Source organism: Aspergillus flavus, chromosome 5 (genome assembly GCF_009017415.1).
Source record: "Aspergillus flavus chromosome 5, complete sequence".
Taxonomy (NCBI): domain Eukaryota; kingdom Fungi; phylum Ascomycota; class Eurotiomycetes; order Eurotiales; family Aspergillaceae; genus Aspergillus; species Aspergillus flavus.
Window position 1 is genome coordinate 911,054 of NC_092408.1, and position 15,361 is coordinate 926,414.

The following is a 15,361-nucleotide window of genomic DNA, read 5'->3' on the forward strand; positions in this document are numbered from 1 at the left end:
ACGGGTAATAGAGCTGGACAGTAGATACAAAGACTGGAGAGTACCACTTTGATTGCATTTAAATGGTCACTACCAGCCTTAAGCCCCTGATCTGCACCATATCGCAGGCTCAACATACATAAGTCATTGCACTGGAGCCAAACGCACCGGTGCAAGCTATGGTATCCGCGGGATCATGTATTTTCCGACAGGCAAGGCCCTCGAGACAGCAAAGCAATTCTCGCTACATCGGTGGGTCATTGAGGTATTGTCCATGACGTCACGTGGTGAGATGCAATTATCCGGAGTTGATCCGTATAAAGACACAATTCATTTAGCCAAAGCGTAGAGATTTCCCATGCAGGAAGAAAAGCATGTCGATCACTCCCTTTGCTGTTGGTCTATGACTCTGTCCAGAAATTTCACTGCCTTCAACAACCCCAACGACGAAAAAGCGGAGAGCCTCCAGGTTATTGTGGAGAAAGGCCCACCCCACAGGTGCACACCGTTTGGCGTTTGCTTGTCTTCTATCCCGAGAATTCGGAAGATTTTGCCGATGGGTTCCACATAGTGAAATTGTGAACCAGGTCGTTTAGAAGAAAGAACGGGTTGGAAATTTGGTATGGCCCTAACTAACTGAAGCCAAGAAACACTATGCAGCACCGTCATACACGGTGCTGCACGGTATTTGCAGCGCTCCACTTCCTGCGGCATTTTGTTCTGCCATAATAGCGTCCATGCTGAGACGTGGAACACATAAATCCAGCATGCGTGCCACTGAAAACTCTGTTCCTCTGGGCTGAATCTCATAGTCTGTTGGCCAACTTGCAGCAATGCCGCCCTACTCCTCATATCTGGGCGCTTTCAGCGTCTTTGCTCTTGCTACGTTGGGCGAGTCGCAATCGTCATGGACTTTGGGACAGGGTATTGAAGTCAATTGGCAGTCGAGTTCCCAACAACTGTCAATTGTACAGGCTAATAAGACTCTCCTCGCTACCGTCCCTGGTCAGAACTTTCTCAGTGCCAGCACCGGGAAAGACCAATGGGTCGGTGCGAATGGCAACTTCAACTATACCAGCGTGGATCTCAACCGTTGCCAAGGTCAGAATGTCACTAGGGTCACTCACTCTTCGCGCGAAAATAGCGTCAGTGGTGAGGATGTATCCATCCAGGGATACCTGCAAGACTGTGGGGACCAATCCATTGGGTATACTATGAGCTTCTGGGTACCCAAGACCCTTCCGGATCGTGTAGCATTCGACGTCAATGTCGAGCCTGGTCACAAGCGCAACGCGCCAATGAACAAGCTGTATGTAACCTTTGGTTCTCATGCATCGGAGGACTTTTACGGTCTAGGTGCTCAGGCATCCTTTGCGTCCATGAAGAATCAGACCATCCCCATCTTCTCCCGTGAACAAGGTGTGGGCCGTGGCGATCAGCCCATCACCGCCCTAGAAGACTCCCAGAGCTGGTTCAGCGGTGGAAACGAATTTACGACTTATACTGCCATCCCTCAATTTATCAGCTCTGCTGCGAGAGTCTTCTACCTTAGGGAAGAAGACACTGCCTTTTCTGAATTCGACTTCACCAAACCCAACGCTGTGACTGTGAGATACGATGCTCTGACAGTTGGCGGCCATTTTATGCAGGCGGATAATATGCTCAATGCCATCACCATGCTCACCGACTATGTTGGCAAGATGCCTACCTTGCCCGAGTGGGTCGATAACGGCGCCATCTTGGGTATTCAAGGCGGACAGGAGAAGGTGGAGCGCATCGTTAAAGAAGGTCTAAAGCAGGATTGCCCTGTTGCGGCAGTGTGGCTTCAAGATTGGTCTGGCACCCACTCTCAAGAAGCACCATACGGCAACATGCAAATTTCTCGTCTCTGGTGGAATTGGGAATCCGACAGCAAACTGTACCCAACCTGGGCTGAATTCGTGCAGGATCTGCGTGAAGAATATGGCGTGAAGACCTTGGCCTACATCAACCCATTTGTCGCCAATGTTAGCTCCAAGGCCGATGGTTACCGCCGTAACCTCTTCCTCGAGGCCACCAAGGGTGGATATATGGTTCAGAATTCGACCACGAATGGCACCGCTATCATCTCCAGTGGCAAGGGAATCCAGGCTGGTATTTTGGATCTTACTAACCAGAAGACACGCGCATGGTTTGCTGATGTCCTCCGCAAACAAGTTTGGAGCGCCAACATCTCCGGTGTCATGTGGGATTTCGGAGAGTACACTCCCATCACCCCAGACACCAAGCTGGCCAACATCTCTTCTGATGCTTATTTCTACCACAACCAGTACCCCCGTGATTGGGCTATCTTCCAGCGCTCTGTGGCCAAAGAAATGCCCCTGTTCGACGAGATGGTCACATTTCACCGTTCTGCCTCGCTGGGCTCTAACCGCCACCTGAACCTGTTCTGGGTCGGAGACCAAACCACTGTCTGGGGCGTCAACGACGGCATCAAGTCTGCCGTGACCATCATGGGCCAAATGGGCATTTCTGGCTATGCCCAGAGCCACTCCGACCTCGGTGGCTATACCACCGCCTTCCACCCACCTACCGTAGCAAACTCATCCGGCGCCATTGGACGTTCCGCAGAGATCCTCGGACGTTGGGGAGAACTGGCCGCAGTTTCCAGCGCCGTCTTCCGGTCTCACGAAGGCAACGTGCCCGAGGTCAACGCCCAGTTCTACACCAATAGCTCCACATATTCCTATTATGCATACAACGCCCGCATGTTCAAGAGTCTCGGCCCCTACCGCCGTCAGGTTCTGAACAACGAAAGCAAGACCCGCGGCTGGCCTCTCCTGAGAATGCCCGTCCTGTACCACCCGGACGACTCCAAGGCCCGCCAGATTAGCTACCAGAGCTTCTACCTCGGCGCTGATCTTTACGTTGCTCCTGTCTTGGACCCCCAAACTACCAAGTTGAATGTGTATCTCCCCGGTACTGACAGAAACCGCACTTACACCCATGTCTGGTCCGGCCAGACTTACCACGCTGGACAAACAGTGCGTGTTGATGCGCCTTATGGAAAGCCGGCTGTGTTTGTGGTCAATCATGCGCATAGCCCCGAGCTGAATGTCTTTTTGGACTTTGTTCGGAAGGAGAATGGAACTGTCATTCGTGTTTAGATAGAGGATACCGTTTACTAGACTATTAGAGAGGAATAAAAATCAAATACCCCACCTCTAACGACTCAAATTTCTTGATGCTTTGATTGCTTATAGTTCTCACGGTGCCTGATCTGATTTACCTGAACGTAAGCTTATATATGCGAGCGTAGTGCCCGGCCTCAGGCTTAGTATTCTACTCTTTTCTTTTGGCACAGTGGTAAAGCTTTGAAATACGCCATAAAGTCACCTCTTACAGCCTTGGATGTAAGATAACGCTTCCTGTTATCTCTCAATGCTCAGAGTATTGAGTCGAATTAACGTGAACACACGTGTTCATATTAGCAGGGGTAAAGTCTAGCTCGCGGACATCTGTCGGCTTTACTCGCCAGTAGTGCTCCTTCGGGTTCTACACATACTATACTTCATACTTCCATCTTATAAAACAGAAGTACATAAAGAACAAAGTCATTGTAAACAAACTCCAGGATATAATCTCAGTTCGCAAACATTCACAGCAAACCTGTTGCCGCGTATATCAACATATCAACAACCGGTTATTGTGGAGCCGCAGTTACCATTCTTGACTATTTCACACAGCTAATCCAAGTAAGGTGCTTATTCAGAACTTAATCTGAAATCCCTTGAACGGTAAGGTCACTAGAGAACCAACTAGTAGGGAATAGCTAGCTTCTATTGGATCACGCTTAATTATAACTACAACTCGGCATGAACGATCTGCATCTAAGCTTGTACTTGATCTTATTGGTCGTAGTGTGAGCTTTAATATACAGCTTACTTCGTATATGGGACGCCGTTGCACTAGTCAAATTGATCATGCATGGATGATAGGCTTATTCACTATCGTCGCTTTTGATATTTTTGAAGTCTTGACCTTGAAGGGCTAAAGTATTCGGGGAACAAGGGGACTGACTTTTACTCCGTTTTTTATATCATATCATGGTAGCTGAAGTTCGTTCATGGGTTGGTGTACGTTTTAGAGCTCTCCGGTCTGGAGGTGAGGGAATTGGGGAGATTTATTGGCTATTTCACTTGAAGCAAGCTCTATCGCATCGTCAAGTAGACTTATAAGTTTCCTTCGTTGAAAAGGAAGTGCAAGGTGTTTTTAATAGGTCAATGGTCCTGTATCAATGTGTTCTAGACAGCTGTTGGGGTAAGATATTCCAGAGGTCGACGAGATGTTCAAGTCTTATATCAGTTTTACTGGGCATTGATTCCGCTACATGACACTCTTACGACGAAGGCTCAGAAATTGCTTGAACGTGGTATAATGAAATTAATTAACTGAAATATAACAAGGCATCATGGTACAGTCATAACTTTTTCCCAAATCCCAATGCACATTACATTTACTTCTGGTTCTCGGGGCGGAGGGCACGGACGGCCTTTCCAGCGCGCCAGATCTCGAGATCACGGATGTCCTGCATCTCCTTCTCGTACTTCTCGCGGTAGTCCTTCTGGGAGTTGTAGTCCAGAGAACGCTGGGTCTCGGTGCCGTCACGCACGCTGTCGTAGAGCTCGTTGAAGAGGGGCTTGAGGTTGTCCTTGAAGCGGCTGGACCAGTCGATGGCACCACGACGGGCGGTGGTGGAGCAGGCAGCGTACATCCAGTCCATGCCGTTGGCACCGATCAAGGGGTAGAGAGACTGAGTGGCCTCCTCAACGGTCTCGTTGAAGGCCTCAGAGGGGCTGTGGCCACGCTCACGGAGGACCTCGTACTGGGCGAGGAACATACCGTGGATACCACCCATCAAGCAACCACGCTCACCGTAGAGATCGGAGTAGACCTCCTTCTCGAAGGTGGTCTCGTAGAGGTAACCGGAACCGACGGCAACACCCATGGCGATGGCCTTCTCCTTGGCCTGGCCGGTGACATCCTGGTAGACGGCGATGGAGGAGTTGATACCACGGCCCTCACGGAAGAGAGTGCGGACGGTACGACCGGAGCCCTTGGGGGCAACGAGGATGACGTCAACGTCCTTGGGGACGTCGACCTTGGTGAGCTCCTTGAAGACGGGGGAGAAACCGTGGGAGAAGTAGAGGGTCTTGCCCTTGGTGATGAGGGGCTTGATGGTGGGCCAGGTCTCACTCTGGGCGGCGTCGGAGAGAAGGTTCATGACGATGGTACCCTTCTCGATGGCGGTGTTGACGTCGAAGAGGTTCTTGCCGGGAACCCAGCCGTCCTGGACGGCCTCCTTCCAGGAAGCACCGTCCTTACGGACACCAACAATGACGTTGAGGCCCTGGTCACGGAGGTTCAAACCCTGACCGTGACCCTGGGAACCGTAACCGATAAGAGCCAGAGTGTCATTCTTGAAGTACTCCTGGAGCTTCTCACGGGGCCAGTCCTCACGCTCGTAGACGGTCTCCTCGTGACCGGCGAAGGAAATGTTCTTGACACCACGGACGGGAGTAGAGGACAGAGTCACACGGGGGAGGGCATTGGCAGCAGCCTTAGCCAGAGCGGGACGAGGGAGGGCGGCGGAGACGACGGAGCGAGGAGCGGCAACACGGGCCAGGCGGAGGGCGCGGGGGAGTCCACGAGCAGCCATTGTGTATTGATATGGAGGAATTGAGGTGGAGGGAAGGAAGGATGAGGGAAAGAGGGGAGATTGGAATGGAATTGACAGAAATAGAGAATGGAGAAGAAGAGAGAAAAGGGAGAGCTGGAGGTGGACGTGACTCGCATTTTAAGCTGGTTGCTGGGGTCGTCCCGGAGGCACGTGATCCGGAGTTGCTGCAGACCTCCCCGGCCGATGTCGGATTGAAAGCTCCGTGATTGGCTGGGAAAGGGACGAGCGGGATTATGTCAGCCCTCAACCGGGGCCGTTTTTGTCTTGCTCGGGTCTTCCTTGTAGTCATCACTCTATCGTCCGCAACTCGTTTCCGTGGAACGCTGCATTTGGTGTCCCCGAAATCGAACAATAGTCTATGACAGAAAGACCCCTGAGACACAAATGGTGAGTCATGGCCTAGATTCTCCGATCTCGAACCTCCAACTTATTTTCTACCCCACGTGGATCTTTCAACATGGACTACTTACTCCGTACTCTGCCCAGTGCGGTGAACGAATTACTACCGTCGATGCACTAATCCCAAAACAGACCAACAAACACGATGCCTCAGGCGTCGGGGCGGTAACTCTCCACAAAACCATCATCAACAAGCCATATCATCAGAAATCGCGACCTTCTCTCTGCTGTTAAACTTTTCCCGCTTGCAGCTGGTGGTCCCCACTCCTCATCGTGGGCTTTTCATCTGTGTGGGTAATTAAGGGTGATCTGGCAATAGTATTCTCTTTTTATCTTCCTGACTATTCCTTATTTTACCCCCCAATTCTCGCTATGTGTTGACCATGACTTACTTATCCCGACTCGGTAATATACCAATCATCCAAACGCGGAAAGCGTTGCTTCTCCTAGACTTTCAAAATGACTTTGTGCGACCGTCGGGAGCGCTGCATGTTCCCAACACTGCCGAATTCTTGGAAATCCTCCCCCAGTTGGCGAGCGCTTTCCGTCGCACTGGCGAAGTGATCTGGGTACGCACGCAATTTGAGTCGTGCCGACCATGGATCGCCCCAGACGAACAGGAATATGTCGTGTTGGCCCCCGAGACGGCTAACAAACGACCTCGGTCGGATAAACCCCCAGGCCCAACCAGCGTAGATCCTCAAGCTCCCGTGGATGAGGAGGCTTTTCTGTCGAGCGAAACATCAAAATGTTGTCGCCCGCAGACGCCAGGCGCACAGTTCCCCGCGCCTATTTTAGCCGCCATTGATGCCGAGTCGGACACCCTGGTAGACAAATCGGACTACTCCGCCTTGCAAAGCCAAGGTCTAATCCTCTCTCTCCGTACTCGCTTTGTTACGGAATTGTATCTGTGCGGTTCTCTGTGTAACGCGTCGGTGTATGCCACCGCTCTCGATGCCGTTCGGCACGGCTTCTCCGTCACCCTGATCGAGGATTGCCTCGGTTTCCGCAGCTTTCCCCGCTATGAAGAGGCGATGCGACGCATGGCCGACATCTTCGGGGCCAATGGCATTACGACAGAGGAGCTCTATGAGGAGCTCGATTGGCAGGAAACCGACGCCATCGCACGCAAAGGCGGGAACAGACCGGTTCGGAACGCTACCTCCTCCGGCATCGAAGGGGTCATGGATGATCTTGACGTCAAACCAGCTAAACCAGCCAAACCAGCCAAACCGGCCCGGCTGGAAGAACCCGAACCAATCGAGCGAATTCCTCCGCCCCGTGGCCTCGACGTCAGTCCGGGTGAAGACCCTCTGGAAGACCATGACGATATTCTGGCTTCGGTGGCACGCACCCGCTACAGTCGGGCGGCGGAAAAGGCGCAGAAGGCACGCGTAAAAGCACGCCGGACGCAGAGAGTAGATTCGAAAACCGAATCCACCTCGCGCACCGAAAGTCGACGAAGCACGAAATCCAAACCATCGCGCGACATTCGCAAACCGGGGGATGCGATCGGAGAGGGCGATTCACGTATCGTCTATGATTTGGAACTTCCCGCCAATGCTTTTGAACAGATCCGCACGGAGGTAGCCTGGCAGAAAATGTATCACATGTCTGGAGAGGTTCCGCGTCTCGTCGCCGTTCAAGGGCAGCCACTGTCGGATGGCTCGATCCCCATTTATCGTCACCCTGCCGACGAATCGCCAGCATTGCAGCCTTTCACGGCCACGGTGGACCGAGTACGCATGATTGTGGAACGCATCCTACGCCATCCCCTGAACCATGTCCTCATTCAGCTCTACCGTGACGGGCAAGACCGTATCTCAGAACATTCGGACAAGACTCTGGACATCGTCCGTGGATCATCAATCTGCAATGTCAGTCTTGGCGCGCAGCGGGTGATGGTCCTCCGGAGCAAAGCCCAATCCCCAGATGCCGAAGAGGGGGAGTCCAGTCGAGCAACTCAACGGGTGCCAATGCCTCACGAATCACTGTTCATTTTAGGCGAGAAGACCAATATGCGATGGCTCCACGGCATTCGTCCCGACAAGCGCGCAGACACAGAGAAGTCCATGGAAGAACGGGCGTACGGGGGCGAGCGAATTTCGCTCACCTTCCGCCACATTGGCACGTTCTTGAACCCCGCTGGCGACACGATCTGGGGTCAGGGAGCTGTGTCCAAAAGCCAGGATCAGGCTAATGCTGTGATCCACGGCGATCCCGCGGAGACGGAACGGCTCATTCGCGCATTCGGTGAAGAAAATCATGCGATTGACTTTAATTGGGATGCCGTCTACGGAGCCGGGTTCGACGTGGTTAACTTTGTCACCGCGTCGGCGAACAAACTAGTAGCCGGCGAAGATGTTGTGGCCAATCTGCGAGTGTTGGTCTGTCTGAGCGAGCATGGCATGCGATACAATCTGGAGACTCCCAGCAGCAGGAAGGACACAGGACCCGTGTATGTCGATACGGACGGCACAGAGATTGCCGGGGATATTAACATTCTAACCCACTTGACACGGCGTTCTACGGAGTTGAACCGACCCGGGGTAGAGCCGTTGGGTGGGGGCGATCGATTCGCGGAGATTGACGAATTCTTAAAGAGCTGGCGTGAGCATCAGAAAGAAGAAAAAGAGGGCCATCTGCGGGCTTTGGATACATGGGAGCGGGCCCTGGTCGGGAAGTATTATTTGAATGGGCCCACGTTTGGGCTGGACGACTGTGCGCTTTGGCCGGTCTTGAGGGAGATTGTACAAGCCCGGGGGCCATTCTCAATGAAGGCCTATCGCAATCTGGCCCAGTACTACCAGCGAGTTGAGAACCGTGGTTTTGTCAGAAAAGCGCTGGAGGAGCTGAGGTAATCTTGGTTACACGTTGGTTCAGATCTATTTCACGATACGATGTTATGAAGACCATGGCGTACCTATAATGCCGACGGATCTGGAATCTGTCATTACCCAAATTGTCATTTGGATGCGTGGGTATCGAGAACTATATACATAATACGCAATAGCATACTCCCTGCCAATGCATCATTTCGCCGCAAGCATTGCCATCTACAGACAGTCACCCGGGAAATCCGTACTGGTCAAGACCTCCTTGAGCGCGACATCACTGCAAGCCACTGCTTTCAAGAACGCATCCGCCACGACCTGTGCCCCTTCCGGGCTGGTATGGGTGTGATCATTGGGGTAGTAGGAGTTGACTGTGTCAGCCCCTAATGCCTCATACCGGGCGGCCACGTAAGCGCCGTGGTCCACATAGTCCACCCCTGCCGTCTCGGCCGCCAATTGAGCGTACTCGACAAAGCGCGACGGCGAATAGGAATACTCTCCCGACTCCCAGACATTGTTCGGAGTCTGGCTGGAGATCAGGACCTTGGCCCCTTTGTCCACGAAGGTCTTGGCCGCGTTCTCCAAGTATGCCGGGAAGGTGAGGACGGTTTCCGCTTGGCCGTCGTAGGTGGTCTCGCACGTCTCCGAGCCCGTTCCGGGGCAGTCGGTGCGACCGTTGTCGGTGCTCAGCGAGCCGCCGTCGTTGTGTCCGAACTCGATCACCACGTAGTCCCCTTCTTGCAGGAGGTCGGCGATGGCGTCGAAACGGCCTTCGCGGGTATAGGAGCGGGCGCTACGACCGCCGATTGCTTTGTTGGAGACGGTGATAGACACGTCGTCGACATACTGTCCCCATCCTACGGTTGTCAGTTTGCATTCCCCACGCGGCGCTGTTCCTGGTCTTCTCACCGTCGGTGCCAGACCCGCCGCCGCTTGCAGCCATGGTTGAGTCCCCAGCTAGATAGATGGTGGCGCCCAGGACGCTGGGAAGAAGGGACAGGGGGAGAAGGACGGATCTCATGTTGGAAATAGTGATATTCTGTAATGAAAGAGCAGTACAATGAAGGATCTATGGAACGATCAACTACAAGCTCACGAGCAGCTCCAACCTATTTATACCCAAAGCCAAGATCCAAACCCCTGCCACGGAATATCTACATCTAGAAACAACCCCAAACGGGGAAAAGACCCAGGAGTAGAACAGAAGAATAAACCAAAACAAAAAAAAAAAAAAAAAAAGGATATAGAAAGTCACCCCGATGACCACAACCCCATCTCAGGTACAAGAAGCGTATCAGCCACGGACCGACGGAAGTTTCAAAGTCTGACCCCAAACACAACACGGAGCAAGCCAAACCCCACACCGTCCCTCCGTCACTGTACATCCTTTCCTCGGGGTCGATCCCCGTCATGCATAGATTACCCGCGGTTCTATTTGTGGGAGCAGACGCCCCGTTCCTTCCCCGCATGTTTTATTTGTGGAAAACGTGGAAGCTTACCCGCTCCCGTGAAGGATCGTTGCCCTTTTTTCTTTCCCCGTTTGGGGTCGCTGGGTATTCAGGGTCCTTGGTTTGCTAATGGGTGGGTTTTTCCACCAACGGGTTATCGTTCGGGGATGTGGATGTTCGGGGTGTTTTGGGCCGAGGGCTGTGGTGTGTACGGGGTGTAGATCGTTTAGGAGTGGAGGTTCGGTATAAGAGTGGGATATGATGTCAATCAAGGGATCTATGCATAATACAATACTATCTGGCCCAGTGCAATATACTCCATTATAGAATTTACAGTAGTGTAGATGGTAATTACAACTTCTCAAACGTAGGCTTCCTCTTCTGAATCCCCGACAACAACGCCGCGCTGACATCCTTCGTCTGCAACGCAGCACTGTTCCACACACTCGTATACCGAAGACCTAAACATCAAGTCAGCACACCTCGCAAACCCTACCCAACCTTCAACCAGCACCAACAAACAAGGGAGAACCAAGAACAAGAGAAAGAAAAAAGAAAACCTACCATCCTCCACACTCCGATCCCGACTCCAATTCAAAATATCCTTCGTGCCCAACACAGCAACCGGACTCTTACTAGCAATCAACCCAGCAATCTCCAACGCCCCCTTGAGAACCTCCTCCTTGCCCCCAAACACCTGACTAACAAACCCAACCCGCAGCGCCTCCTCGGCCCCAAACACCCTCGCGCTCAAGGCCACCTCCTTCACCCACCCGAAATTCCCCACCACCTTCGGCAACCGACTCAGCGTCCCAATATCCGCTGCAAGACCAATATCCACCTCCTTCACGGCGAACTTGGTATCAGCGGCACAGAGCCGGACATCCGCCGCCGTGGCGATGTCCACGGCCAGACCGAGGGAGAAGCCATGCATGGCCACGATAACGGGCTTCTCGCAGCGCTCGATGGCCGAAATGCAATCTTGGAAGGAGGTGATGTGGCGGCGCAGATGGAAGGCTTTGCGGGCGGGGTCGCTTTGACTGTCGTCGGAGGAGAGGAGGCCCTGGCTGGCGGCTTTGACGTCCAATCCGGCGGTGAAGGCTTTGGGGCCGGCACCGGAGAGGATGATGGCTCTGACGGTTGGGGAGTGTGAGAGGTGGGTGAAGATTGTGTGGAGTTCGAGCCACATTCTTTTTTGGTTCTTGTTAGCTTTGGGGTGTTTATGGGGTTGGGGTTGGGGTAGGTAGGGGGTGTGGTAGATTACGCTTCAAAGAAGGAGTTCATTTTGTCGGCACGGTTGATTTCGACGTGCGCAACATATTCTTGGGGGTAGGTTATGTTGAAGTATTTGGGGGTTAGGGTTGGGGTCGTCATTTTGGATTGCTGGTCTGGGTGTTGTTGGTGATATCGAAGGTAGGGATGGTAGATTGTTGATTACTGGACTGTACAATGAAGTGTTATGAATTAGAGTGGTATGTATAGTATCAATATACTGATATGTACAACAATGCGATTATTTACAGGGGAGAATTGGAGGACGTGGAATGAATATGAATCTGACCCGATCTGATCTGATAACCGTCGGTTGAACTTCACGTGCCTCGGTTCGCGGAAATGATCAAGGTTTCGAGGCATATCCATGGATCGGGCCTTTCCTCCGACTATTACTAAATTGGGTAGAAGAGATATAAGTTCTCGTGGGGTAGGTCATGCTTAATATGTCAATGTCAATATTGTACATGTATGTATACTATGTGTGGATGTTGTCGACTCTTATGGTGCTGAACTGAGAGGGGAAAGGCACATGATGTCATCTGATAGCATAATCATTTGAACGGCTTGGCATTTACGTGGCTGAGTCAGCTGTCTATACTTCGCTTGAAAAGGCAACTTCTGTTACTAAGGTAATGATGTTGTTTGTTACGTTGGTAGAATTTTATTGGAAGTGAAGTCCAATTAAAGAATTGATTAAGGCATTGAGCTAATAAAGTACAAAGAGGTAGAATTAAGAAATGCCAGCAAATCCATCATCCACCGCCATCACCCGCCAGTGTCAAAAGAAATGAAAACGAATCAACATCTTCAACTTCAACGACTGAGGTCGGAAAGATTTTTTTTTTTTTTTTCTTTTTCTTTTTCTTGGGGGGGTTGTCGATTAAAACGAAAGTCGAAAGAAAAAATATCACTGTTGGCAATGTTCAAACTGCTCAACTCCCATGCAAGGTCGTAACTCGTCTCATCTCGTGGCTCGTTTACTCGATGGTGATCTTCTTGCCAGTGTAAGCAGCAGCCTTGGGCACGACCAAGGAGAGGATGCCGTTCTTAAGGCTGGCCTTGACGTTCTCCTGGTCGACGCGAGATGGGAAAGTAAAGGTGCGGTGGAATTCGCCCACGGAGCGCTCGCTGACCCAGAAGCGAGGCTTGTTGTTCTCCTTCTTGACCACTTCCTTGCTCTCACCCTCTGTCTCCTTGGTTTCGCCGGCTTCAGGGGAGTGGTATTCGCGCTCGGAGCGGCCCTTGATCACAAGAGTCTGAGGGTCGGAGAATTGAATGTCGATGTCCTTCTGAGAGATGCCAGGGAGTTCACCGTCGAAGTGGTAGGCATCGTCGGTCTCGCGGACGTCGAAGCGAGGAGCGAAGGAGCGCACGCTGGACACCTGACCACGGCTCTGGCGGTGGGTGTCGTAGTCGTCCAGAAGACGGAAGAGAGGGGAGAAGTCTCCAGCGGTAGGCATGGTTCTGAAGAGAGACATTTTGGCTGTGTGTTGAGGTAGGTTGTTTAAGAGAGTAAACAGAGGCAAGTTTGTTTTGATAGAAGTAGTAGTGGAAAGAGGTATTTGGTCTGTAGTCGATTGCTGTTGTGTTCTTGTGTTTGATTGTTGTTGTTCTGATGAAGAGAAGTGCAACTGGACGAGGTCTTGTGCCCCCTTATATCTCCTGTCAGCCATGTTCCAGAAACTGCGATTCACAACAGCTGACGTGCTGGTGGCATCACTTCAGGATGACCCTGGATGGTGCCTGAGGCGTCGAGAACTTTCGAGCTTCCACTCGACGCCTCTGGTTGGTGCGGGAGCTTTCTGGGCGTTTCGACGGATCACGTGATGGCGATCACCGTTGGTGGGAGTCTCCATCCGGCTAGAACGTGGAACCTTGGAATGGCTCGTACCTTCAATCATACGACGTCTGCAGTGCGACTCAATTTGATTGGCTGTTAGACCTCCAGATCAACTTGGATATCTAGAAGATACTGTACACCTTTTCGCACTCCTCATAAGGTTCTGGACACTTCGAAAGGGCTCAAAACAAGGAAGGGTCAGCGCTATAGAAGAAACTTCTATACATGAACTCCAGCTCCATACGAGCATCAAGCAAGTAACAACCAAGAAAATTGGTAGGGCTCGAAGCTCCTCTACCTCTCTCTTGATGCCAATCCTAGACAATGCGACAGGAAACACAGGACCCATCTTTGCCACTTCCCAGGACCAAAACTTCCTTGGGTATCAACCCTGTTGAATAAGTCGAGTCATCAACCGATTACATGGCGAATATACGTGGCATCTCTTGATTCCAACATATGGTGGAGTTCTCTTTCGGTCGTTGGTGGTAGTCGCAGAACGGTCGCGATGTCGTTGTACAATGCTTCGGGTCCTCCTCATCCCCTGCAAGTGTAACAACGAAAGGATAGCGTCGGTGAGGATGCGATAGGATGGAAATATATCGAAACATCCAGGATATTCATTCGTCAGATTCCGACTCCTCAGGCTGCATGACCTTTTCATCGAGTTCCTACGTGATGTCGTCAGTAGAGTAACACAACCAAGTCGTCTTCTGAGGCATACCCTTCCCAACCGGATCTTCAGGTTCTGCAGTTGGCTTTCCTTGATAACCAGGTGGCGGTCATCGTCCAGGTCCTCCACAATGTAGTCGTGTCTTTCTTCGTCATACTTCAAAATAATGGCTTTCACGGACGGATCGCATTCGATCAGGACTCCTGTTGGAGGCGCATGTTAGCTCGATCGCAAGAGATGGTAGGAGCAACGTGCACATGCCTCGAACAGCACGGGGCATTTTGATAAATTGTAGAGCGGTTGAGATTTCTAACTGGTAATGTGGACGCGTGAATATGTAGCAAGTCGCGAAAGCGATGAGATGGTCGTGATGATTGCAGAGAAAATCTGCGGAACATTGTCGACTTACCGCCAAGACACCCTCAGGCACCAAGGCAGAAATACTATGATTTGGACCTCATCCCATTTGGCTTAACCATTCTGTAAAGGCATATACTCCCAGCGGGACACGAGTTTATGATAATGTATTACTGTTTTCGGGTGTAAATATGCTATGAATGCATAAAGTCTCGGTTTTCGTGTCGGCATTATCGGTTTTCTGCCGTTTTGATCCTGGCACCTGCGAATACAGCGGGCCAGCGTGTGGGGAGATATATATCTTCGAGCAGCCATTACTGCTAAATGGAAGGTCACCAGCCGCTACATCACAGAGCCTTATATCTGGACATTGAGTCATGTATAATAGATAGTATATGACTAATAAGTATATCTTTTAAGAAAACACCCTTTTATCTTCTTCATTGCCCCAACAAACCTATGTTGAAGACTCAACTCTGTCGAACGTCTCTATGATTGCCAAGCAGCTTGATATACGTAAGCTAATGACGACTTTTCAACAATTGGCCGGATGGTGTAGTTGGTTATCACGTATCGTTAACACCGATAAGGTCCTGGGATCGAGCCCCAGTCTGGTCATTGCTTTTTGCTTTTTCTACTTGTCATCTGCTGTTCCCTGGATTCCATGATCCATCTCTGATTCCTTGGAACCAGTCAATCCCCTTTCTCTTTTATTTTTCCTCTCCTTGTTTATTCCATGTTACAGTAACCGGCTCCACTCATTCTCTTGGCACCTGTCAACCCCCGGTCTTGATCATTGAATCATTGATTATCTTATCTCCGGCCCTGATTATAAAT

At 51.4% G+C, this 15,361-nt stretch overlaps 8 protein-coding genes and 1 non-coding gene across 9 annotated transcripts; 4 read left to right on the plus strand and 5 right to left on the minus strand.

Moving 5' to 3' along the window:
- Nucleotides 1–812: 812 nt before the first annotated feature.
- F9C07_6640 (putative alpha-glucosidase) lies at nt 813–3,125 on the plus strand (the record flags this gene model as incomplete). Its single annotated transcript, XM_041286715.1, has 1 exon — nt 813–3,125. The coding sequence occupies one exon, from the start codon at nt 813–815 to the stop codon at nt 3,123–3,125; it is 2,313 nt and encodes a 770-aa protein (XP_041147303.1).
- Nucleotides 3,126–4,474: 1,349 nt separating this feature from the next.
- F9C07_6639 (6-phosphogluconate dehydrogenase) lies at nt 4,475–5,677 on the minus strand (the record flags this gene model as incomplete). The annotated part of the gene is made up of 1 exon (XM_041286722.1): nt 4,475–5,677. One exon carries the CDS (start codon nt 5,675–5,677, stop codon nt 4,475–4,477), a length of 1,203 nt encoding a protein of 400 aa, XP_041147304.1.
- Nucleotides 5,678–6,480: 803 nt separating this feature from the next.
- Nucleotides 6,481–8,958, plus strand: F9C07_6638 (isochorismatase family protein family; the record flags this gene model as incomplete). The annotated part of the gene is made up of 1 exon (XM_041286716.1): nt 6,481–8,958. One exon carries the CDS (start codon nt 6,481–6,483, stop codon nt 8,956–8,958), a length of 2,478 nt encoding a protein of 825 aa, XP_041147305.1.
- A 195-nt stretch (nt 8,959–9,153) lies between these two features.
- On the minus strand, nt 9,154–9,952 carry F9C07_6637 (rhamnogalacturonan acetylesterase RgaE; the record flags this gene model as incomplete). Its single annotated transcript, XM_041293614.1, has 2 exons — nt 9,154–9,788; nt 9,841–9,952. 2 exons carry the CDS (start codon nt 9,950–9,952, stop codon nt 9,154–9,156), a joined length of 747 nt encoding a protein of 248 aa, XP_041147306.1.
- F9C07_1633896 (uncharacterized protein) lies at nt 9,636–10,670 on the plus strand. The gene has a single exon (XM_071508267.1). The coding sequence runs from the start codon at nt 9,992–9,994 to the stop codon at nt 10,598–10,600; it is 609 nt and encodes a 202-aa protein (XP_071364288.1). The 5' UTR covers nt 9,636–9,991; the 3' UTR covers nt 10,601–10,670.
- Nucleotides 10,671–10,678: 8 nt separating this feature from the next.
- Nucleotides 10,679–11,902, minus strand: F9C07_2284519 (ClpP/crotonase-like domain-containing protein). Its single transcript, XM_041293615.2, has 3 exons — nt 11,644–11,902; nt 10,944–11,569; nt 10,679–10,840 (listed from the first exon to the last, which is right to left on the minus strand). Exons 1-3 carry the CDS (start codon nt 11,751–11,753, stop codon nt 10,731–10,733), a joined length of 846 nt encoding a protein of 281 aa, XP_041147307.1. The 5' UTR covers nt 11,754–11,902; the 3' UTR covers nt 10,679–10,730.
- A 329-nt stretch (nt 11,903–12,231) lies between these two features.
- Nucleotides 12,232–13,370, minus strand: F9C07_2284520 (HSP20-like chaperone). Its single transcript, XM_041286723.2, has one exon. The coding sequence runs from the start codon at nt 13,325–13,327 to the stop codon at nt 12,632–12,634; it is 696 nt and encodes a 231-aa protein (XP_041147308.2). The 5' UTR covers nt 13,328–13,370; the 3' UTR covers nt 12,232–12,631.
- Nucleotides 13,371–14,114: 744 nt separating this feature from the next.
- On the minus strand, nt 14,115–14,447 carry F9C07_2233766 (RNA polymerase II transcription factor B subunit 5; the record flags this gene model as incomplete). The annotated part of the gene is made up of 3 exons (XM_041286724.1): nt 14,115–14,165; nt 14,219–14,370; nt 14,441–14,447. 3 exons carry the CDS (start codon nt 14,445–14,447, stop codon nt 14,115–14,117), a joined length of 210 nt encoding a protein of 69 aa, XP_041147309.1.
- A 621-nt stretch (nt 14,448–15,068) lies between these two features.
- On the plus strand, nt 15,069–15,142 carry F9C07_t178. Its single transcript has one exon. It is a non-coding gene; the product is annotated as a tRNA-Val (tRNA).
- The last annotated feature ends 219 nt before the right edge of the window (nt 15,143–15,361 follow it).